Source organism: Apus apus, chromosome 11, assembly GCF_020740795.1.
Source record: "Apus apus isolate bApuApu2 chromosome 11, bApuApu2.pri.cur, whole genome shotgun sequence".
In the NCBI taxonomy this organism is placed as follows: Eukaryota; Metazoa; Chordata; class Aves; order Apodiformes; family Apodidae; genus Apus; species Apus apus.
In genome coordinates, this window is record NC_067292.1 from 13,746,792 (window position 1) to 13,772,130 (window position 25,339).

Genomic DNA, 25,339 nt, shown 5'->3' on the forward strand with positions numbered 1-25,339 from the left:
ATCTGAATAGGAAAGAAAACCCTTTATTCATAGCAACCAATAAAACACCTAAACACCTGTGCTAGGAAAGACCTGGCAGGTACCCTGCTCCCTTGGTACCTGGATTATTTGCGCATTGTTTATTATATCCCTTGCCTTAGTTGTCATCAATTGTAATCATTTAGGAGGGAACAGTGTGATTAACAATACACAAGCAAACAGCAGGAATTAATCCTTTAAATACAATTACTGCATTGGTTATGTGATGGCTCCTTGGAAAAAGCAGTGTGGTAGAAGAGTACCTATGAAAATCCTCCTTAAGTTTCCTCTGAAAAACACTGCTCAGTTACAATTTACTTAATGTAATTCTCGATGCAAGCAATTGAGGAGATATATTTTCCAGCTGTGACTAACAACAAATACAACCCTCAGCACCCATTATATGTCATAATTTCTGACCCATCTTCGGGCTTGGCAGGGCTCCCTGCTAAGTTTTAAATAGCAAAGACCAAAATTTCAGTTGTCAAAGAGCTAGCTCACCTCCCATGTCTGGCTGCCCTGCGCGCAGCTGCGGCTCCAGCTGTCTGCGAGAAACAGGCCCATCGGCAGCGCCTGCCATGGCTCCTAGAGATGGGGCTCTGCTTCAGGGGGTTCCTTCTGCCCTGCACCCAAGGAACCCCCAAACCTCCACTTCTGTGCTTTTTTCAGAAGGGGGAATGAAATGCCATACCCTTGGTGTTTTATACACTAGCTATACATTTACTTCCCCCCCACAGGAGATTTTAATTGTATTCACAGCTGTCGATCTTATTAACCGAGGATGTGAAAAATGAGGAGCTGCCCTGCCTCTTCTGCCTTAAGTGTATGTGGAGTTATAACACATACTTCTTTTGTGTTTCATACTTAACCTTACTGTATTTTCTATCCTGATTTCCAATTAGATAATGTAAGCAGTTAAAGCACATTGTTTTCTTCTGGCAATATCATGAAGGTAACCTCACTGACTTATCACTCCAGATTTCATATCAGGACTTCCACCATTTATAAAATGAGCTCCCTTCCTTGGAGGTTTCTTAAGCCTTGGTTTTAAGGCTCCATCAGATGGTGTAAACTTAAAAGCACAAACCTTTGCTAAAACGCACTACTAGTTCAGAAGTGGAAAGAAGGTTTGATTGCTTCCAGAGCACTATGTTGTCAAAGCAGTATTTGCACCACACCCTAAAAAGTAGGTTCTCAGTGGTAACGTTTCTCATCTACATGGTACACATGCACCCTCCTGGCCTTACCTGGTGGTTACTCTAACTGCTTAAAGAAATGTTCACAGATCACTGGGGCTAATTAATGCTCCTCCATGACATGTCTAAAAGTTACCCTTTTCCCTTCACTGCCTGTCATTTCCCCACCCTCCTTAGTTTTTTGCTTTTATTTGTAAGCACCCACTTTGATTTCTATTTGAAACAGTTGAATGCTCCATATTTTAAAAAGTATTTTCAGCGGCTCACTCAAACATACCAAGAAACAAAACAAAGCATAGGTTCAGATTTTGACACCAGTTACTTTATGCCAGTGGGAAAGCAAGATCAGAACTGGAAATTCAAATACAACAAGCAGAACCCCTTGATGTGCCTACATAAGAACAATTGCTCAGTTAAGGAGACTGAAAGGTTTATGCAGATTTAACCCTAACTAGCAGCTGAACAACTGGTTCACTAAAATAATATTAAATCTTCATTACTCAACAAAAACATAACCAACAGTTGAGGAATTTAGAGCAGGCAGCTCACACATCAGAAACTGATGAGATAATTGTGCCAAGGCAGACTTGTTCAAAAGTCTTGAGCATTTCTAACTGATTTATACACACATTTTGTGTCTACCTTGACTCAGGTATTTGAATTAGTAAAATCCCTGGCATCAAGTAAACACATTTCTGAGTCACCACTGAAATAAAGACCAAAACTGTGCAACTAAGTATTGAATTTCCATTCAGCAAACACCATTCAAAACTACTTGGGTAATTATTACAAGCACACAAATTTTACATGCACACAAACCCTGCATAAAAAAAAAAAAAAAGGAAAATTACAAACATAATTTATCTGATTAAAGCTGCTATTTGCAGCAATAATGCAATGCACAACACTTCAGAATTCAAATAGTGTAATTAAAACTCTTAATTGCAAAAGGCTGGCTGCTGTTAAGACTAGAATTTTACCAGGTTCTCTTTATTTGACTACCTTGACTTTAAAGGTTAACGCAGTGACCTAGGAAGTCAGTGTGCTCGTTTTAACTGCACTGGCGTTTTGACCAAACATCACTTTAAACGCAAAGTTGGAGGAAAAATCAGAGCTGGCTTAGCAAGCCACTGCTGCCTTCATAAAACGTTCATAGTGAGAACACACAAACCCCAAATCTGCTGACTTGATTAAAATATTAACAAGGTATAGTTAAAACTTTTGTACACTTATGCAGATCAGGTTGCCAGAACAAGGGAAAGAAGAGATTCCTCTGGGAGGGAAAAAAAAATAATAATAAAATCAACAAAGTGAAAAGATCAACCATCCTTCCACAGCATGACAGCATGACACAAGAGGCAGCAGCTTGGGAATTCACCAAGATAAATAAAAACCCTCCAAATTTAAGTAAATCATGGTTTATAAAGCTAATAGATGTAAATGAGGCATACGGTACCATTCTATAAAAAGACCACATTTGCCAGGGGACAGCAGCAGTATTTTGGTGGCCGTGCTGCACAGGTAAGATATGCCTGAGGACAGCCAGGGTGGGCACCTCTCTGAGAGCTCTTTACAAAGACAAGCTCTGTTGGTCCATTCCCCAACAAGGTACCAGGCACACACACCATGGAGATTTCAGCATCTATGTGGGTTTAGCACCAAAGCTATCAGCACGATTTAAATGCCAGCCTCACCAGCACAGCTCCCAGGTGGCCCCTGCGGCCAGGCCCCTGAGAGAAGCATGCCCAGTTCAGGCTCCAGCCCCTCTGAAGGTCTTATTACACCCAGAATGTGTGAGGGCCAAGCACCAGCTCCTCAGAGGCTAAAGCTGCTGTGGCTGTGGCCTCCAGTGCCACCAGGGAAACTGGCATGTAATGCCTGGTTTGCTTATTAATGTGCTATTGCCTTGGCAGAGCCTCTCATTAGGCATCGTGTTGAGTTACACCCACGCTTTGCTATCTTTACTTCAGTAGGGAAAATTCCTTTACTTCTGAATTAAGAGTGAGGAAGAGGAGGGGGAAGCCTACCATTTGCTTAGTCTTTGTATGTTAATCAGTGCCTAAATTATTAATAGAGAAAAAGAAATTATTTACAAGGCGTTTGACGTAGACATGTCAGGATGTAGCAATGCTACTGTCAAGAGAAATACTCCTAAACAATCATGATATCTGTCTTATTTACTTATTCCAGCCATGCTCAGAGACCTCTTTCTCCTGATAGCACACGGGGAGGTGGGAGGAGACAGAGAGACTGTTTAAAGGCAGAAGTGACCGAGGATATGCACCATTTCTACATGTTGCACAAGAGTGACACAGTTGCCCAGAGAAATCAACCACATTAACTTGGCTTTGAACTCCTGGTGTAAACATACCTGAAGCTCTGTTTGAAAGAAGAACTTCTGTGGACACTGGGAACAGTCATAAATTTTATCTTCCTGCCCGTGTACTGCAAAGATGTGCTGCTGCAGTTTGTTTGCCTGTACAAAAACTGAAACAACATAGTATGATTAGTTCTGATCACTTCATATAAGGCACCTTGTCTTGTGCTACACTTTTACAATTGCAAAGACTCTGAAAAGTCCAAGGATACCTGCCAGAGAAGTGCCAATACACTTGGTTCAGCAGAATTTCCTCACAAGTAGTCAATTTAGAGTCTCCAGGCTGACAGTCAGCTTACTTCTAACAGAGTCTAAATCCTGTATAGATTTTTGATATTTCACATAAAGCTAACACTGCCCACAGATAACTGGAAGAACTCAATCATCAGACTGAAGAGAGGATGTCACCACTCCTGCAGGGAACCCCTGGGCCCACGGCAGGTGCATCAGATGCATTTTTAATGGGGGACAACTGGGTCAGGAGAAGCCTTGATAGCTGGTCTGGAAGACACATAGCCCAGAAGAGCATTTCTGGCAGACAAGTGAATCTGAAAGGACAGCCTTATCTAATTTTTAGACATTTCAAATGGGTTGTCCATTCAGTATAAAAATAAAAGATTATTATTTAACATCACAAATATCATAGCATCTGCATTATGATTTTGAATTGACAATTATTCTGCCTTTTCAAGTGAAATTTGGAGGTAAAACACATTGAACCTCAAACTTTCCTGGTTAAAAAAAATGTCTCATTTGATTTTTGTCCCATTTTATAGAAATGATGATCAATATGTGAAAAGCTTCTTCAGCAGAATGATACACATGCACTTTAAGTTATTTTACAGCACATTTCAGGAAAAGATAAATTAACTCCAAGCTCACACAGAAAGTGGGTTCTTAACTTTTAGACCAAACTCTAAAGAGTGTGGGTTCACCTGATTCCCACTGAAGATAAAGAAATTGCACGTGTTGACGTACCCCTTTGCTTGCCATAGGTCCACAGTCCCACCCGTGTGATCTTCATCTCTCAAGATCTACATTTTCAAACTGTTTAACTACTGGTTTGAGAAGCGTATAAAAGGCAGCCCTTAACATGCACCCTTCATATTCTTTAAGCAGGAGCACCCCAGATCTTTTGCAATGAGGAGGCAGCTTTAAAATTAACTACAAGGAAGAAATACGTAGAAGGTCCTCAGAGAGGAGTTAGAAATGTGCAAACTGGCCTTAAAAAAACCTCTGAGATAGCAGTTGGCAAAATTATGCAGTTGTAAAACTTGGTTTTCTCAAACATTTACTCATGTGAGTCTCAGCACCACGAGTGGACTATAAGCTACCTGGCCTTTCAAGGGTCCATGCTTAGGTGAATAAGGGCTTGCAAGAGCAGCTCCATGTATTGCAAGTCCTGCACTCGGAAACACATCTCACCTTCGAGCCACAAGATACATCTTAAAAGGATCTGAATGGCATTGTCGCCATTTGAGTGGCAGTGCTGCTCTTTGGAGCGAGACCTGGATTCACACAGATTATATTTCTACCATTTCCATGCACAGTATTTCTTTTTCCCAGGGAAAGGAATTCAGTATTTTACAAATCCCCCGAGTGATCATTTCAGGATCAAGCCATGCACGCTGAGGCTTGTCTTGGCCTCCTTGTCTTACCTGTGAAACAAACAGGGCATTTGAATGTGCCTCCCATCCCCTCAAAGCTGTGCTCAATCAGGTGACACAGGAGCTTTGCCGGAGAGTCAAACATCTGGTTACACAGCTTGCACTCATGATTGATGCCTTCCTCTGCAAGGTTCAAATGATACAACTTGTTAGTGACACAGCAGATTAGTGTCGGGGATGCAGCAGTCAGCAAGAAACACCCGTGCTGGTGCGCACGGCTTCAAGGACCCACAGACATTGCTGTGGCTCTGGCCTCACTGGAAAAGTGGGCTGAGCCCCTGGCACGAGGCCTTCAGCTGGACAGCCCCCAGTCACTTTCAGGGGTGCCCATTTTCAGCTGCAATGAAATTGGTGCTGCCATCAACCCACCAGGAACCCAGGCGCCTGCTCCCAGCTCCTGCCAACACTGCACCGCTCCACCCCCCACCCTGCCACAAAGGGAGAGCAGCCCTGCTCTGCCTGTAGATTATTAAATAATCAAACAGCATTTAAAATTAATTTAACAGTGTGAGTTAAACCAACAACACTGAAAGTGGGCTGAAATGCCATCTTCACCTCAGATTACACTGCAAATATATAAGAGAGGAACAACTATTGGAGAATAGCAGGAGCCCAGAACAGTGTCAGCCTTGATTTCAATCTCTCTTGGCTTTTTTTAAGCTGAAGAGACCATTGAAGGTATTTAAATGTCATTTTAAAGTGTGATTTCTGTGTCACATATCTTAAGCATTGAAAATACAGGGATCACTTTAAATGTCCCTATGTTCTAGCTGAACTCAAAGGAAAATAATAATGATTTCTATTGTTTCAAGCCTACCACTTTTGCGAGATGATATGTTTCTCTGTTTACTGACATTTGAGGGTTTGCATGCAGTTGGACCTTTTCTTCAGCTATTGAAGCCACATGAAAGCAATCTCCACACAAAATTAATCACTCCTTTGGTTTTCATAGACCGTACTATACAGTTTATACGAATCAGAAAATACCTAAAAAGTAAAATTTTGCTGATTGTTTTTCTAAAGACTTTTTGTCAACACTTTCCCTCATTATGGCAGCGCACGTGAACTTCTCATGAAAACATGTTTTAAAAAGTAAAGAAATGCTGTCTTTTGATGTACATTCCACTATTTTTACATCCTGAAGTCTCACCAACCTCCATTTTGTTTCCAAGATGCCTAAGAAACTACTATCAGCCATTAGCCAACCTCTTGCCAAATGCATTTGGATCTTGCGAAAAATGTGAACCTTCAGGTTTTACTTATAATTGCTTTAAATTACCTTTTAAATATTTAAAAGGGCTAAACAGAGGAAAATTATTGTTTTCTGTAAGATCTTTGGTGCTCTCAGTATCTCAAAGCCCTGCTACGTGGTGGGGAGTTATGGTGCCAGGGCAGGCAGGTGGCAGGGCTGTGTGTGACACACTGGGCACAGCCCGTGCACAGGCGCTCGGGTCCTCTCACATATTTGCAGCTGGAGGCAATTCCCAGAGCATGCAGGCCTGAAGGGCCCTCCCTGCAATGTGAAAAATAACTCAAAACCCAAATAAAAATCTCCTTGCAGTGCCTTGTGCAGCAGCATGTGCCAGCAGTCGCCTGTGCCACCCTGAGGCTGGGTGGGCTCTATAAACCCTTTCGGTCATGGGTGCTGGGTGGAGGCACGTGGGGCCAGAGCAGGACACTGATGATGAGCCCTGGCACTGGAGATGTGCTGGGGAAGGGGGAGGCAGGATGGGGAGAAGTAAATTGGTGGGTTGGGAAGGTGGTAAGATAAGGAAAGGTAGGAAAGAATCAGGAATAGAAAGATGAAAAGGCTAGTGACTCCACAGCAGCAGCACCATGAATTCCCTGGGCAGACATAAACAGGGACTGTGATATTTCTGAATCAACGAGGTTTGCAATTCTCTGGGCAGCCACCACAGATGGGCACATCACCCTCTCTGAAGGATGGCTTTCAAAGCCTGACCCTCACCTCTCGCTGTAGCTTAAGGCTGGCTTCATGCATCAGACCCTCGCCTGAAAAGTTCTGGCTTTGTGCAATCATTGCAATCTGCTCCAGAGGGGAGGAAAGATGGGAAAGGGATACGTGCCTTGTGCTGAGCCCCCTGCGCGTGCCCAGCCACAGGGCCGCGAACAGCAGCCGAATGCTGAAATAAACCTGGAGAGGACAAAGCAGGTATTGGGGGGAATGGAACAAATTCCTTCTACGAGTAAATCACAGAAATCGTGTTTGACATAGTTTTCTACCCTCCATACAGTGAGTATTTGTAAAGCAGTGATTCATGTACAGCCTATGGTCCTGTGTGAGCATGTGTGTTCATAAATACGGACATACTGCTGATCATTAGACAACTGCTCTTTTTGCAGCTTGAATACCTATAATTTCAGTGACATTACAAAAATAAAAAAAAAAAACGAAACAAAAACCAAACCAACAACAAACCAATAATGCTCAGCATTTCAACAGAAGTATATTCTTACAAGCTTGGTATGTTTAATTAGGTAACAGAGATAGTGTATTTTCTTGGCTGATCCCTGCAGTATTTTAAATAGTTAAACCCATAACAAACAAACTAAAACTCAAATGAAAAATAATAAAACATAATGGGTTCCTGCAGATCTGGAAATTTATCCCACTCGAGGCAAGACCTTTTGATTTGCAAATCCACTTCTGAATTATAAGGCCTTCTCCTCACCAGTGGGGGTTTTTATTCCACTCCCACAGGAGTCCATTATGTATTTCTTGTGTCTATAAAACCATCCAGGAAGAAAAAAGGGGGAAAAAAGTACCATGGTTAGCATGACAAACGTTTCTCTTTTCATGCATGTGTATTCAAAATATGAAAATGCCCAAAGATACAGATAGAATTGCTGCTATAATCACTCTCTCCTCTATGGCATTTTACAGCATATTATTTTACACAGAAACACAGCACATGTATAGGGTACTCAGTCACTGTTGCAGAATAACTTCCCTGAATTATCTTAAGATCATATAGGTACATGCAAGGTAGCTTTCTGAGAATGCAGTGTGACAGCCAACACTCCAGTCAAATGTGTGGCACTGGGTGTTAGCAACAGAAAACATATCATAATTTCCTTCATTTTTATTCCTCCTCTTTTTTTTTTTTTTCTTCCTTTTTTTTAAGCATGATAAGCATCTATGACAGATCTACATAACTCAAGTGAATTATACAGCCCCTCTCATTTGTAAAATAAATGCAGATTTTTACAGCTTGCTGTGCTAGGTCTTCTCCCATTTCTCCATAAGTGTATCTGTGTGGGGATCAATTGATTACAGGACTAAAGAAGCAATGCACAGCAAATGAGAATCTTGGGTTTCTTGCCTTTTTTTTTTTTTTCCTGGGCTCAAAATAATAAGCATTAATTTTACACTTGGTTTCTCAAAAAAATAATAGGATGTGCTCTTGTTTAAAACAAGCAGGCCTGCTGGATTCTGTCAGGCTGAAACTATGTCAGGCCAAAAGAGGAACAGAGCGCTTTGTGTAAAAGTATCATGGGGAGATGATAGTATCCCTGTAATGTTTTCAGTACCTACTTTTGTCTCCAAAAGCATTTGATCCCTGGCAGACACATACTTATTTCCATACTGGTCTTGAGGGAAGCCAGGAGGAATGAGAGCTGATTATCTGAATCCTGAAGGTGAAACCTGGGTGGTGCCCACTGATGTCAAAGGCAGGCATTTGTATAAATTTGGAGGTACATAATTTACTGCCTGTTAGTGAGGATTAGCAGGTTGCACAGACCCAGGTGAATGGCGGAGGCAAAGCGTGTCACTCATTGTTCCCAAGTTCGGATGCATTTGCAGGATAGTTTTAAGTATGTTGACAGGGTGCTTAGTAGCACTTTCACTGTTATTCTGCCCATTTAAGAGTGGGAATATGCTTCTCCATAAAGCTATTTCTGCTACACCAGCGTGCATTTAATACATATTACAATGAGTCTCTAAGCCTCTAAAAGAACCGACATTAGCAGCCTTCTGGCGAGGATGCAGTATAATTAATAATGCTGTATTAAACCCACAGACTGTATCAGCTGCATTTCTAATTATAACTATATTAATGTCAATAGAAAAGTATGCATTAACACTGTCGTGTACTGACACGTTATCACACCAATAACAAGTAGGAGATTTGAACAATTAAAAACAAGATGGCATTGTCTTTACTGTTAGTTAAAATGTCTCTCTTCAACTTGATTTAATAAAACAAAATTTTCCCTTATGGAATAACCACAATAGTCCTAATTTGAGATGACAATCTGATGCTTGCTCCTGACAACATACACATTCCATACTATAGCTTTCCAGACCAGTGTATTTCTACTCCACTGCAACAAATTAAGGGAATAAGGGTGAATATTTTTCCTGTACTCAGATGTACACATCCATGAGTTAACTGCCCTTTTAATGAACTTTGAAATACTATAATTCAGTGTAACAATGTATTAATATACTGTGTTCACAGAGAACCTTCTCTTGTCCGTTATGTCATAAATCTAGTAGAATTAAATGGGCCATGTAAGGAGTGTTCTAATTATAACAGGAATAAATAGAAACTGAAATGAACACAGACATAAAATGAAAACTGCATGGAAGTATTCTGTTTAGGCAATTCATTTCAGTAAATAAGTAAGCAAAGGGAAAAATTTGTAACATCAGAAAAGCAGGAGCTCCCCCAGTAATTTTTTCCATGTGGCTATGAAGGAGCAAGGGGCTGGGATCAGCGTAGGATGACAGTGATGGACACCCTCCTCCAAAACAAAGCCTGTAGAGAATCATTTCAGCCCGTCGCTTGGCTGGCATGAATTCACCACTGGTTTTCATTAAAAACAATCCAACAATGGAGATTAAACCAAGGTCCGAGAACCCAATGTGACTGCTACGAGGGGACAGCAAATTTGCCGATGCTCACATCAGATAAAGACAACGTCTGCCGTACACGTGACATTTTTTCATCACCATTGCTCTACAAACCATTTGGACCACATCACTCCATTACATTTGTGTAATTAACCCCAGAGAACACAGCCAAGCCCTTCCCTGGCTGGTGGGGTGGCTGCAGGGTGAGGGGACCAGAGCTGCTCTGCGGGGTGGTGCGGCGCCCCAGCGATTAGGCAGCCTGGGCAGTGAAAGGCTGGGAATTGATGGAGAGGCAGCAGCAATGTCACCTGGGGAGCTGGGTGCCGTCCTCCCAGGGATGCTGGAGGTCAGTTACTATGGCAACACCGAATGAGCTCAACCTTGTAACTGACCCTTATCTTTTTTTTTTGATCTGTGGCCCACTTGGGACCTTGCCTGGAAATCAACTGGAAAATAATCTGGTCACATATCAGAAAGAAAACTATTTATACTTATTTACCCAGGTAGAGCTCCTATCTCCTTTTGATGACTCTGCTAGACTAAAGACACCCATCACGTTCCCGCAGCATTCCACGCGGCTGTGCAGAGACGCCCGGCTCCCTGCTGTGAGAAACCCTGCCAACCCCCCCCCAGCCACCACAAAACACAAACAAACTGCCACGGATATCTGTGCTTATGGAACTACTGATATATTGCCAAAATCGTGCCTTGCTTGCCGCCCCTGACTTGCCCCTGTGGATAAATATACACCTATACCCCTTCTTAGATGGTTTAATATTTTATGTTGGTATCCACTACTCATATTCTTTTGTGCTTTATCTCTCTGCTGAAATATGATTCTGCTTTGAAATATATTTATATGATCTAGAATGGCACAACACTGATGTCTTTTATGAGCCAAAGATTGTTTAATAAAATCTTGCATTCCTGCTTCATCCTTATGACAATTTTACTATTATAAGTTTTCAAGGGATATGAGAGCTGTCCACTGTGGTTAGAAACATCACTTTAATGAAAAATGATAACACAGGGACTTGGATTTTTCTAGAAACTATGTAAGAAAAACGAACAAAAATAGAGTTCCCAATGTGTGAATGCACATTGGGAACTCTATGTTTGTTGGTTTTCCTTACATTTGCTTTTGGATAAGACTCATTAAAATCAGTTCTGTTCTTCCTAATTTTCCAAGGAATGGGCAGCCCAGACAACTGTTTGACAGCACAAAGGGGCTGTAGCTGTTTTCCAGCTGGGGAAGCTCTCCAGAGGAACAGGATTTGGGAAAAATATTAGGAGACAGAGCCACAGGACCTGCTGGCAAACATAGATGCTTGAGGAAGAACCTATGGACTCCTGGTACCAAACTCCAAGGCTTCTTGTGATGTACTTGTCTTATGCATCTCTGGCCTCGAAAAGGTATTCTTTGTCAGACCAAATGAGCCCAAACCACACAATTGGCTTTAAACTCTTTTCATCATCTCAGGGGGCCTCAAGTTCAAAATATGCAGAATTAGATGCCAAATTATTTATGGGGTAGCTTCTAAGTTACTGCCTCCAATACATGTCAGTACACTACAATATTAAAATGACCATTAAAAAAAAAAGCAGCACAGCCCCAGAGGGACTGGGGATAAGATTGCAGGGAGATTCCCACAAACAGCAAGAGGAGTTCCTGTGCTGCTCCAGAGCCCCTGCCTCCCTCCTAGCTGGCTGCAGACTGCACACTCCCACTTGCAACACTTTCCTAAGGGGAAGTCTGAATCTCAGACTCAAGAGATGGGTCTAACCAAGCCTGTCTTCCTCTGCTTAATTTTCAGTTTACAAGAAAAAATCCACAAGTTCAAAGAAGTTCATGGAGTTGTGCATCATCCATCTGCCTACTGCAGAGCCCCAGAGGGACTCTCTCTGCAGAGCTTTATTTTAGATTTAGATATTAATTTGGGAAACTGCATAAAGATAATTTATAGAAATGCACTATAGTTTAGTACAGCACCTTCACAGTCCAGCAGCCTTTCTCTGAAAATGCCTTTTTTGTAATAGCCTACATGAAAACTTCTTGTGGACTGAAGTCCGATAGGTCTGGCTGTGCTTTCACAATAGTTCATTAAGGAATAACTTCAGTGGCTTCGATGGAAACGCAAACCCGTAAAGGAAATGCCGCCTTTGCGTGTCCAAGCCCACACACACACACACACAGAATGAGTCAGGATGAAGCTAACAAACCCCTAAGAACATCTAGAAATTAGTAAAAACACCACATTCCCACACAACTCAACACTAGTAATGTATTTTCATGTTTGGACACATTCACAGCTGTATAATTTCAAGTTTAATGTCAGTATCTGGCAGAACTGAAGTAACAGAACTCTGAATGCAGACCCATAGCCATAAAGCCCATTCCCTGCACTAGTCTCCCTCATGTCACTTCATAAACCAGAATATCCTTTATTACACATGGTCACTTCTCCACTCTCTTCCCTGGAAGCAGCTCCCTGCATTACTACACAACATGCACATGTCTGTCCTCTGATCCGATTGACAATATCACATTGAACAGCTCAATACAGACAAACAGCAATAACTAGTATCTGCTTGGCATCTATTCTTCTTGTGAAATTAAAAATTAAAATTAAAACATCATTATACTCTTATTAAACATCCCACTGGAATATGCCAAGTGCTTTTAAAACATGCAAAGCTTTAAACTGAGTTTAAATGGGTATAAAGGCCTTTGTATTCATTTTACAGGCCTGGCACATTCCCCAGCCTCAGCACAAGGGCCACCAGAGCTGCAAGGTGCCCCCTCCCCACCACATCCCACCCAGACCTCCTACAGACCCAGCATGTGTTGACTGTGGTCGCATGGAGGCACCCAGAGCTGCCAGGACTCAAGCAAGAGCTGCCAAAGGCAAAGCCCTCCCTCTTGCAGGCATCCCCCCCGGCCCGGGCACCTGCGCACAGGCTGGCAGCTGCATCCTGCAGCTCCTGTTTAAAAGCCAAATGCTGGGGGCATTTTCATCTGCCCAAAGGCAGGTTCCTGGGGTGGGGATCCAAGTCAGGGCAGCATTCAGCCCTGGCTGCCAGCTCCCTGCACTATCTATGCACGCTCAGGATAACACACAGTATATTTTAAACACATGAACTCCCACTGATGTGTGCCACTGATCTTCAGATTACACTCTCCCAAGTACACATTGACATGATAGACTGTAAATCTATCATGTAAATAATCATCAGATTAATGGTCTCTAATAGTATATAATTAAGATGACAGGCAGGCTACAAGCCAGTTGCTGTCAACTACACTCAGCGATTCAGAGACGGAGAAAGCCATAAGCCACTTCCATAATGGCATCAGGAAAGCAGAAAAACTGGTAAAAGATTAAAACAGAACACATAACAAAATCAAAAAACACTTCTAAACATACAATTTAACTGAGAAATACTGAAGGTTTTTCATGTAGCCAATTACAATAAATGCCAAGCTTTTCTGGGGGACAGGGCAGAATCTTATTCACATCAGCAAAGAAACATTAAAGTTACCCCTGCATTGGTGCAATGCTTCTTGAGCAAGTACAGATGAACAAGAGTACAAGGGGCCTTATTCTGACATTGCAAATTTTGCATAAGCATGGAAATATGCATCCAGTGATGTAAACTTACAGACGTATCAGCTATGGTCAAATTAAAGCTTAGATTAGTATACGTATTGGGAAATTACTCAGCAGACATAAAAGTTATAAGTGCAAATTAAAACCAACCATGAGCATTACTTCTGTTGCAGATCACCAAACAGCCTGGGGATTACCCAGGTGCAGCAGTCCTGTAACACTGGGGCAGTGTGCACCCATTCAGGTTAAACAAATGCATTTCTTTTAAATATGAGTTCACCTTCTTTTCTTATTAAGAAACAGTACTATTAGGCAAGAGCCTCTGGTTGAAAATCCATCTCTTAAGGCACTGTTATCAGCTTATGGACAAAGATTCTTTAAAATACATGCAGACAAACAAAAAAATAGAGAGACTTTGTGTATATATATATATACATATATCTAGAGAGAGACATATATATATACATATATATATATATGACAGCTACCCAGCAATCTTGACATGATCACTTAGCACAATTGCACCAGGGCTTACTTGTTCATATGAGAGCTGAACACACCTCATAGCCCAGCCCTGGAGAGCTCCTGTCCCCAGCCCCTACCCTGAGGCACTTCTCTCAATCCCTCTCCCCAGTGAGCAAGAATGGAGCTCAGGGACACAAACCTGTTATCAGAGCTGATAAAATGAGATGCCATTGCCAACAGAAGGAACCAAGGTTGACTAAATAAGGTCTGGCTGGCTAAGATAGGTGAGTGATTTTGCATGGCATAAATATCTCTCAAAGTTCGTTAAGTGCAAATATGCCCAAAAGAATGAAAACCCCCTATCAGACACATTTTAAGTCAGGAATCCTAAGGTGCAGCAATACATGATATTCCTTAAGGCAGTCAAAAAGAAGAATCTGCATAAAAACAAGAAAATATCTTAAGCATCTCTACATTATGCAGACATATTCTTCTACTGTGGGAATATGCACAAGTGAATGTACAGAGCATCTCCCATTGATGTTGATGGGATTTGCTCGATTAGCACTCGGCAGTCCAGGTGGAAATCATACCCTGTAGCAGCTTCATCTCAAAGAAGAAAAGCTGTGACCCGGTGACCTTTTGGAAAAGATCTCTGCCAAGCAATGGCTCTGCATAGTACAGAATGTAAAGTTACCCTCAATAGCATTTAACTAACATACAAACATAGATTACACCACTGAAATTCAAACTAATCTCACCTTCACATTTGCTCTTTGTTCTGCTTAAGAGCCAGACAGCTTGCACCCTTCACATGTGATCTAGAGCTGGATTTGTCCAGCACCAGGACCTGGACAGACAGCAATGCCACAGGGCTATGCTCATGCATTCTATGCAGCTGTGCAGGGCATCAGCTGGTGGGCAACATCAGCAAAAACATTCTTCCAGGCTCCTATGCTCAAAGTACTTTGGCTTTTGCCTTTGTAAACAAATCCTTTCCTATTTTATTATGGGACTAGCTCAGTCAGGCATATGGCTGCTGGTAGATACACTCTCACTGCACAAGATGGCCAGCTTGGTTTAACTTATTTTTTAGAAACACATTTTCTTCATTTTCTATGTCATTAGCTTTTTAATCTGTTAAGGGAAGTGATGTGCAAACTCTGATACTGTAGGCAGACTCCAAAAAACATGTGGGCTGTGACAGAAAACTTAGTATAAGATATAGGGAAAGCCTGTACTTTTGCTCACATTAAAGGATCTGGAAACACCAATACTACAATGGTGCCAAATAAGTCCTCTTCCAGCCATGAGAAAGCATGCCACTATATTGACATCCAGGAGGATCTGATGGCTCATTAACAGCAGGACTCCTACACAGCTATTTTTCCTTAACCTTGCCCAGATCCAAGACTCACGTCATTGTGCAGGTCTTCTGGCCTCTCAAGCCCCAAGTCCCTGCCCACAAAGAAGCACTACGAGGGTAGACAGGGCCAAGCAGGACAGTGCCCTCAGCGGGTGGACACAGTAATGGACTGGAACCACACAAGAGTGGCCAAGATGACTTGGAAAGGTCCAAGGCTGTAGTAGGGTTACTATAGAGAAGGGCCTGATGTGCATTGATTGAACTTGAAATAGATTTAGGGGTAACCACCTAATAAGCCCAGATGAGAAGGAACATATTCCACAGCCCTGTAAAAGTTACTGAGGAAGAGTGAAAAATGAGAGGAAAAATCAAGCTGCTTTTCAGCTGCTCCCTCAAATAAAATAAGATACTCAATCAAGTTGTCACGGAGTCCCTGTTTGAACCAAAAAGGAGGAAACAATAAAAGGTTTGTCAGAGACCTGCTACCCACCATTTTATTCTTCATTTTTCTTGTGAGTTCTTATTTCAAGCTCCAATTCAATGATCGGCATTAAGCAGTCGGCATTTGCTCCTGTCACCCCAGAGAGGTAGGGAAGATACAATCGTATATATGCAAAATAGGTACAAACTCTGATAACAATACTTTGCCTGTAGGCAAAAATTGACTTTTTAAATGGCAGCCACTACAACAGCGTTAGCCCTTGCAGGATTTTCCTCTGCTTAGCAAAAACAAGTCACACAGTGAAAGGAAAGAGAAGGAGTTTGGATACAGATAATGACAACACAGGAACCCTTGTTGTGGTAAGAGGGCAAAAAGTAATCATAAAACAAAAACAAAAGGTCAGTCTTATTAAACTATAAATTCACCTGTTGTGCAGACATGAAGAGGGCGAAATGGCACTCCTGTAGCTGCTGAGTCAGCAAGCAGTTCAATCAAGATCTGGTGCACAAAGCCTCCAGCAACAGCTCCCCATCCCAACCAGCAGCATCCCAAGAGCCCCGACACGAGCACCTTCTGCACACAGCATGTCCTTTGGGAAAACTGCCTACAGGGGATAGATCTGAAGCAGCAAGCTAAGGGCCTTGTGGCAGACAATGCCTATTCTTAACGTTTCTGTTCCTTATGATTACCAACCAAAAAAATGCATTAGCATACAAGAGAAACTGTGAGAACAGGGTTTCCTTTTTAATCGCTCATGAGGTCATGAAATCCAGCTTGTCAGGGCAGGCCCAGGATGTCTCCAGTGCCACCCATGTACCTGAGCTGCCCCAGCAGGCTGCAAGGAGCAGCACCGAGGCCACCCAGCCCAAGGGTGACTGGCCATTCCTCGCGTCACGCAACAGCACCTCCAGCTCACCAGGCACATCCCAGGAAGCTGCAGGCAGGCAGCATGGCATTCACAACAGTTGAATATTTGCAGCTAGATGAGCAACAATTATGCATTGTATCAAAACCCAAAATGGTAAAGGATGGAGCAGACTATTCAGAAAAGCAGCATGAGCAAAGCAAATGCCAAAGAAATTAAAAATATGTCCAAAACAGTGACAGAGTGCTCATCTACTTTTCATGTGACACTGTCAATTGTCTCTCATCAAAGATTTCAAATAGTTGGGAAGAGATTACAGAAATATTCAGAGATATCATATTTGTATTTTGAATGTTAATTTGACACAAAGGAGTGTGCATGAGGGAATGTTTACAATCAGCACTCCAATAAACTCACAAATTACTCTACTATTTTATAAGCTTGTTAGAAACAAATCACTCCCTCAGCTTATATTTACTTACTGATGAATCATAAAAGGACTCAATACACAAACAGTAGATTCAAAAATGTTTTCCTCTTTTTTTATCTTTGATGACAATACTGAAACCCTCTTGCTCAGACTGTGATTCCCAACCATGCCCTTTCTGGTTTTATGACTAAATATTGATATCTCCATAGGAGCAGAGCCAGTTTTGAACCTTGGTTCGTGCCCTCAAACCCTCTGTAAAATAGCTGCCCTAGTCTGAAGCTGAACTGCAGTAGCTGGGGCTGCCTCCTGTCCTCATGCTGCTTGGAGGGGTGGTGAAAGGAGCACGTCTGGCTGTGTGAATTTATGCAGCAGCAAAGGTGCAGTCTGAGTGCTCAGACTTAAGAGGAAGAGAAGACACACACTCCTTCTGCAGCAATGCACAGGACAGCAGAGCAAAAGTGTAAAACAAGAGATTCTCGTATATATTTATAAATCTACAGTGGTCCCAAACAACTGTATGAACTGCAAAACACCCCAACTGCTTCAGCTGGTCTGCAAAGGAACGGGTGAGGTGTCAATACAACATAGGCCCCTATTACCCAAACAGCCTGTACACTGTTGGTACAATGGAAAAATAATTGACCACAGCTGAAAACGCCTTTTAGGCTGTTTAAAATATTGCAATGCTCTAATGCAATACAAGTATGCTTCAGTGCACAAGGTAACACCTACACCTTCCAAATGCTATTAGTTATATGCCAGCTCAAACCAACAATGCTCTAGTTGCAAGCACAGGAGACTAGTGCTAGCCATGGACTCCTGGCAGTAGCCATGCTGTGGTACTTGTGTGTACCACGATAGCTGGATTTCAGAAATAATTGCTTCATAGGTCAGCATGCTGGATTCATAAGCAGCAAGTAACACAAATAGAGGGAAACAAAAGTTGGCAGAACAATCTAATGTAACTAAGTGCTGTACAGGGTAATGGGAGTGGTGGGGATACTCGCCTTTACACTCTTATTTTCCCCAACAGAAAGAATACGGGGATATTCTAATGCAGGTTTTTACTTAATGTACAGTTAATCACTACACAAACATTTTATTGTGGTCTGTAAAGATGATCTATTTACACTACCTAAATAATCACACACTGCATTCAAGCATAAGTGCTTGTGGTAGCCACACAAATGCAGAGTAACTTTGCAGGAGTAAATATAACGGAGGTTTTTATTCCAGACTGCCCTGTTGCTTCATGCACAAACATAAAAAGCATCTTCCTCATCCTTTAAAATGGAACCAAATGCTGCCACATACTGAGCTGGCTGGACACATAGCAACTTTGTAACTGCATTAAGATGTCGAAGAAAATAAACGTAGCCAGGCCTGCCCGCAGCCCCGTCACCTGCTGGCGCTGCCAGAGGGCAAAGCTGTGAACTCGGGAGCAACAGAGTGAGCTTGTGGCTGCTCACCCAGCTGCCGTTGTGAGACACCACAGCGGCTTCTGCTAAGATTTTGAAGCCGTTTCTGTAACCTGCCTAGTGCCAGGGCTGGTCTTGTGGTCTCCACCAGACACCATGAACCACTGCATTACTGCAGAATACATCAACCAAGGTTGCCTGGATTCACACAGCCCCTGCTATTATTAAACATGATTCAGTTCAGCTCAACACATACTGTAGATCACCAGTCATGGAGTTTAGCTCCCTCATCCACCACTCTGGCCAGTAGCTGGACCAAAGGGAAGGCCAGTGCTCTGCTGCACAAACGAGCAGTCCAACAGAGGAAGCAGAGGCAAAAGGAAGGTGGACGGAGGCTCCCCCAGCCTGATGCTGTCTGCTGCCATTCCCTGCACTTCCATACTGCTCCTATGCCAAACTGCCTTTGCCATGGGCTTCCCATGGCTGACTAGAATGCAATGCCTCTAGCACTACAGCTGTGAGGTTCAGCTCGCTCAGACACGTCTGCATGTTAAAAGCAATGCTGGTGTCCAAAATTTCAACCACATAAGCCAGCAGCAAGGTTCACAGTCTGTACCTGTGTGTCTCCAGGGCTGAGCTTAAAAAGCATTCCCCCACATACCAGCAGGTGAGAAAGGCTGCTCAGCCCCCTCCTCTTCATCCTTAGGTGGTGTGGAGGAGTAAGGAGGCATGGAGTCTGTGGGGGAGGATTTCTGATACACTGTTCAAACATCAGCACTTCAGCTTGCAGAGAACAGTAGGCTAATCCTCAACCACTCAATAAAGTTTGTGTCTTAAAAGGGTGGCAGGAAAAAGCAGACAGTTTCTCAGAGATGAAAAACTGATGGTGGACATGTGAAATTCTAATTATAAAAAACTGAAGGAAAACCCATGCAGGACATGTCAGGGGTTTGCAAGTAAAATGCAGACAAGATGTCATGGTGCGTGTCAATCATATTCAGTCTGAAGTCATTGGGATTTTCCCTATGACCATGGCTTTGCAATTTTAACACTGTAGCTCTATCTTTAATGCTACTGAAACAGAAGCATGAATTTAAAAGGAAAGAAATAATGTTATGAAGAAAACAGAGAAATACACTTCCAGGTGAGGATGGGTCACATTAGTGTAAAGGACAGAGTACAAAGAACGCATTTCCCTTCCTTTTACAGAAGCATCCCAATTACAGCGCCCTCCAGGATTCTCCTTTGTGTTATCCATTTATTTGTTAAAGCTTCTCTGGAGAAAAGGAGCTCCTTAAGAAATTAGCTGTGAAGCAGGAACAATTCTACTATTCTTTTTCAGTTAACACATGGCATTTCTGACACCAGTTTTGAAATTTGGTCAAAGCGTTAAGTAAAAAGTATAGGTAAGTTATGACTGTGTGTTAATGAAACACAAGTGCCTTTCTTCTGTGTCACTATGTTTTGTGATTGGGTAAGATGGAGTTGCTACTTTTAAGACAAATTACGAAAGAAAAAATGTCTATTAAGTCAAGATTTTATACCAAACATTCCTGCCAAGAGTGCCTCTACCAGAAATTGCTGCCTCGAATGATAATTGTTACATGCATTCAATTATTTCCTGTGCAGCCATCAAGATCACGTGGCAGCTGAAGCATCTCATCAGTTTTGTTTATGAGTGAAATCACATGGATATTTAATACAAAGACAACTGAGTACCCGAAATACCATTCCAGTTTTGGAAAACACAGCTTGTGCACAAACAGCGTAAAAATTTTCTCTTAGCCTCCCACATCTCTTTCTCCTGCCTGTGGCTAGAGCCAGTACCCAGCCAGTGGAGCTTTAGTCAACATACACAAGAAACACATACACTTGCACTCTGTGAAAGCCACCTTGTACAGTAAAGAGCAGCTGGGACAGCTGTGGGTGGGCTGACTACAGCCCTCCCACAGAAGCGAGTCTGCTGGCAGTGGCTTAGAGCTGGCTTCCACCCACTGCCCTGGGGCAAACCTGTCCCCTCACCTCCTGCCTTCACTGTCCTTCTGTACCAACAGGGGTGCATAAGCTGGTACAGTCTGTGCCTGTGCCTTGCCAGACTGTGGGACTGTACCCACCATCCCCAGACAGTCTGCCTTGAGCACTCCTTATTTCCAGGAGTGAAACCAGAACAAACCAATATTCCAACAACTGGCAGGACATGCAGGGCACAGCCCAGCCTTGCTCTGGGGATGCCCCTTGACTCCACACCCAGCACATCTCCCTGAGGAAGGGTCTGGAACACAAAACAACACATAAGCAGTTTCAAAAGGCCCCTCCAGGGCTGGAGGATGCTCTCTCACCCCCTGGCTGAGCTCTGTGGCAGCCAGCGTGGGTGGGCAGGGGGTGAGCAGGCCCCATGCCCCTGGGTCTGATATCTGAAACAGCATTAGAGCCCTGGCACTGCATCTCTAGTTGGTACAGGGCCTTCATTCAGATTTGCAGAGGTTAAAAAAACAGGGAGGATTTTAAGTGTTTCATCACACCATTTGATTTCCTTTTACTTCTCAAAGCAAAAGATGTGTTAATCAATAAAGATTTTAAAAAGAATTAATTATCACCATCATCAAGTCAAGCTCCCTGGTGCCTCACTCTCCAGTGCCTGCCCAAGTCCTCTTCCCTTCCAGTGAAGGATCTGCCATCTCTGCACTGTCCTCATGCTTTGAAGCCTTAAAGCACTATTAAAATCAATTCACTTGTCAAAAGCTCTCATTCTTCTTGCACCCACCAGTACAGCTGTAGTATTCATCAGATTTTTACCACCAGGATTAATGTTATAAAATGTCACTTGCTACAGTAAAATTTATCAACATTATTATATACCATAGAAACTGCCACCACAGACAAATGCACTACATTAAAATTTTGTCTAGAGCTCCCTAGAGGAAACATTTGCTGCAATTTGTATAACAGTTTATATATTTATGCTATTTAATGGTACAAAGCAATAATTATGACTTCATTCACTGATAAGCAACAGCATCATATAAATCAGATGCGGATTTAGAACATGCCAGCTTTGTCACTGGCCTACTACTTGTAAATTATGTTGCTGTTAAAAAAAAAAAATCTAAGCAAATATGAGTTAGCAGCAGGAAGCTAATAATGTGCCTCCAGCTGTTCCAGTTAACCTGCAAATGTGGCCATCTGCACCTCAGGAGAAAAAGAAAAGGAGAGATAGAGGGAGGGAGGAAAAGGAGAGAGGAGAGAAGCTCCCGCCAACACCAGCACAAAGCCTGGGCCCTGAGCAGTCGGAATGACCTTGCTCCTTATGACCAAACAAGCACATATCTAAAATCAGAAAAGTTACTAAAGAATAAAGGACCTTTTCTCCCCTAGACCCACAGAAGAGGAAAAAGGAAAAAGAAAAAAAAGAAAAAAAGAAAGAAAGAAAAAAAAAGATGGGGAGAAGTCTTTTCCACTGCCTTTTTTCTAGAACAGGCTCTTTCACCTCTGGGGTTATTATTTACTGCATTGCAGGTTTGTCCAATGAACACATTTTCCTTACAACTTCTGCCTTTCATTTTTACTTTTTAACACCTCTTCACAGACCTATCTTATATTATTACTTAAAAAAAAAAAAAAAGGTGGTCATTGTAATAGATTTATTCCTGCTTCAGACAATTTAAAATGGATCTGCAGGGCACAAAGGCTGAACTATCAAACAGGACTGAAATTCTCAGATAGAAAGTCACAGATCTCGCAGTACACAGCAGCTTCACTCCTACCTTTGGGTTCACGGGGATGAGGTGTCCTCAGGATGTGCGAGTAGTGTTCGCTCAAAGATTTTGTAAGAGACTTTGGTGGAATCTGGGTCACAAGGAACTGTCACAAAATATTCCCTTTGACATTCATCCACACACTGCAGAGACAGTGGCTGAAACTGTATGTCCTGTACATCGTTTCACTTTGGTAATTTGACAGCAGTTTCATACTAACAATTCTCCAAGATCCTCGTTACCGAGGGCTCCCCAACACCCCTCCTAGATAAGGATGGAGAAGGTCTAAAAAGATTATTTAAAAAAAAAAAAAAAAAAGTCTGACTCTGTAAAACAACGAACATAATTCCTGTGAAGGGTATCAGGTCAGGGAGGTCAGCACACCTCCATGGAGTTGCACCACTCTGCCTTGCCTGCACTGCCACGCTGTGCCTTTGTACTGCCAATCCACCTCTGTTGCCCCAAAAAAGTCTTGTTCTGACACAAGTTAACAAAGCAGCAGGTGGCCTTGTGATGCTTAAATAGACTCAGGTTTATCATCACTCAAACTAGAAACACCTCATCTTGCTTCTTCCAAAATAAAGTGATCCAGTTCTTTTTTTGCCTCATTTTAGGTGCCCATCTGCTTTCACCAGTTCAAGTGTCATAATTTTAATAATAATCTTAAAATACTGAACGCCAACTAGTACTGAACCTCATAGACCCTGAACTTGCAGGTGGGCAGCATGAGCTCCTGAGAGCACATCGTGGTCACAGAGCAGAGGGGATCTACATCTGAGCAGTACCGGATGGAACCAACAGCTATTAGTAGATTTTTCCTACGAAAACATGCCTTTCATTGGAAAATGCATTCCAGTATTTCTAATTGTAATTCACTCCAATGCTAACCCCATTTACAGGGATTTATCACTCAGTTGAAAAATTAGCATAGGCATCCATAATTTCAAGGAACAAAACCAATTTTTGTCCTGGAAATACTGAATTTACCTTCAACTGATCAGCTGTGATAGTGTTAGGGCACATGTTTTTAAAACCTCCATTAATAATTTTCTCTATTTATTTGTGTTTTGTGACCTAATGCCATTTCATGTTGACTAGTTCTTTGTATTTTTGAGTGAAATACCTCATCCTGACAGTATATATAAGCAGCAACTGCACAACTTTTCCAAACATTTACACTGCACTTTGGGGATGTTGGTGGATATGATAAAAAACTGTGATTTGCAGTAGGTTAAAGAGCCCGTAGTTGCATGCTGAAACAGTAAGTTACCAGTATTTACCTTTTGAATTGTGTGTGTTACCTGATGCAAAGTGCCAGCAGTGTGATGAGGGTAAGGCATTAGCCAACCCCCCAGAGGAAAACAAACATTCCAGGTAAACCTGTAACTTCATCCAGCCTTTCCAAAAATAACTTAATCTAGAAATAGCCACATCTTTGCAAGACACTGGGGTAATGCTGAGCTTTCCAACACCAGAATGTCTGTAACACCAAACATACATAAATGCTGTAAGCGCTGCTGAATACCCAACACCAGTTCTGGTGTTAATGGAGCCCTATTTAATTACACTAAACTTCAGTTTAGTCCATGACTGTCTTCGGAAGCAGATAACAAGTTAAGCTGGGAAGCATCCATGTCAAAACATGTTCACATGCCCCTCAGTCACCACTGAGATAAGGAGCTAATAAGTCATGTTGCACAAACTGCGCGTATCAGGGTGTGTGGAGTTCCTCAGGTGCTTTAGCTAAACAAGTTTTAGATACTCCTTTCACGTGAGATGCCACATATCTACTTTCTGTCCCTACCTGTTCACTGCTAAAAATAGCACAAAAAAGAGAGACCCTAGATATATGCAAATGACCCATAATACTAATTTATAAAGAGACCCTTTCATATTGCCTCAGTGAACTAGGAGGGTAACATCAGATGGACTCTCATGTGAGCATTAATAGCAAGAGAGAAGCAGATGGAAATGGGGATTAACAGCTATTTCTAAAACCGTTAATAAAAATATGGTAAAAACACTTCAGTCTAAAATCTAAATCCACATATTTAATCCATTTGTTTCATTTTGGCAGAACACTTCTATCCCCCTCTGGATGCTCTTGTGGGTAGCAGCAATGGAAAACCATGAGGACCCCCTGTAAATGCGCAGCCCACATCTATTGGAGGTGTCCACCAACATGCAGTGACCTCCCAGCCTCTACTCAGCCACGGGAAATATCCCTCTTATTTCTCAACTCTCACTTCTGATGCTTCACGGGGTCCCATATTGCACACTGAGAAACCAATGAACAAGTGAAGAAACCTCTCATACGTAGCAAGAAAAACATTTGACTGGAAAAATTTAACTCCCAAAGAGATGGCATGAGAAAGGTCAAAAGACACGGTCAAATGGAAGGCCCTCCCATACCTCGGTGGTGCTACAGGCATTCACACAACACATTTACATCACACAGGTGAATAAATCAAACCATCTATCACACTTATGCAAAGGACTGTGCACGTCCATATAACACTTTTGGGGCCATACAGTAAAAGGAAAAATGCCTACAAGCTCACACAGATAATGCTGTGACATTTTAATTCTCTCCTTATTGACCCGAACAATTTGATCCAGAATTACTATGCAAGCAGCAGAAATGCAGAATTAACTTTTAATAGCCCTGTATATGAAAGAGAACAAAAGTTCATAATATACGTTAAAGTGATTTCCATAATGCTGGTTTATGTAGCTCTCCCCAAAACCAGGCACACTCAACTACAACAGTTAGTGCTAACAATTTACAACACATCATAACTCATATCTGCTGTACAGAGGAATCCATCACTCAAATGCAAGTGATCTTGCAAT

The 25,339-nt window shown here is 42.2% G+C and overlaps 1 protein-coding gene across 4 annotated transcripts in view; it reads right to left on the minus strand.

The window, feature by feature from the left end:
- The window catches only part of ZNF423 (zinc finger protein 423), a 920,137-nt gene that overhangs the window by 710,100 nt on the left and 184,698 nt on the right, over positions 1-25,339 (minus strand). For 2 of the 4 annotated variants that reach the window (XM_051629048.1, XM_051629047.1), the window contains 2 exons: positions 5,250-5,381; positions 3,586-3,701 (listed from right to left, as the gene is read on the minus strand). In XM_051629048.1, the coding sequence (XP_051485008.1) occupies positions 3,586-3,701; positions 5,250-5,381 (248 nt within the window). Of the gene's footprint in view, positions 1-3,585; positions 3,702-5,249; positions 5,382-25,339 lie in introns of those variants that run through there. The other 2 variants (XR_007890534.1, XR_007890535.1) reach the window with 2 other exon arrangements.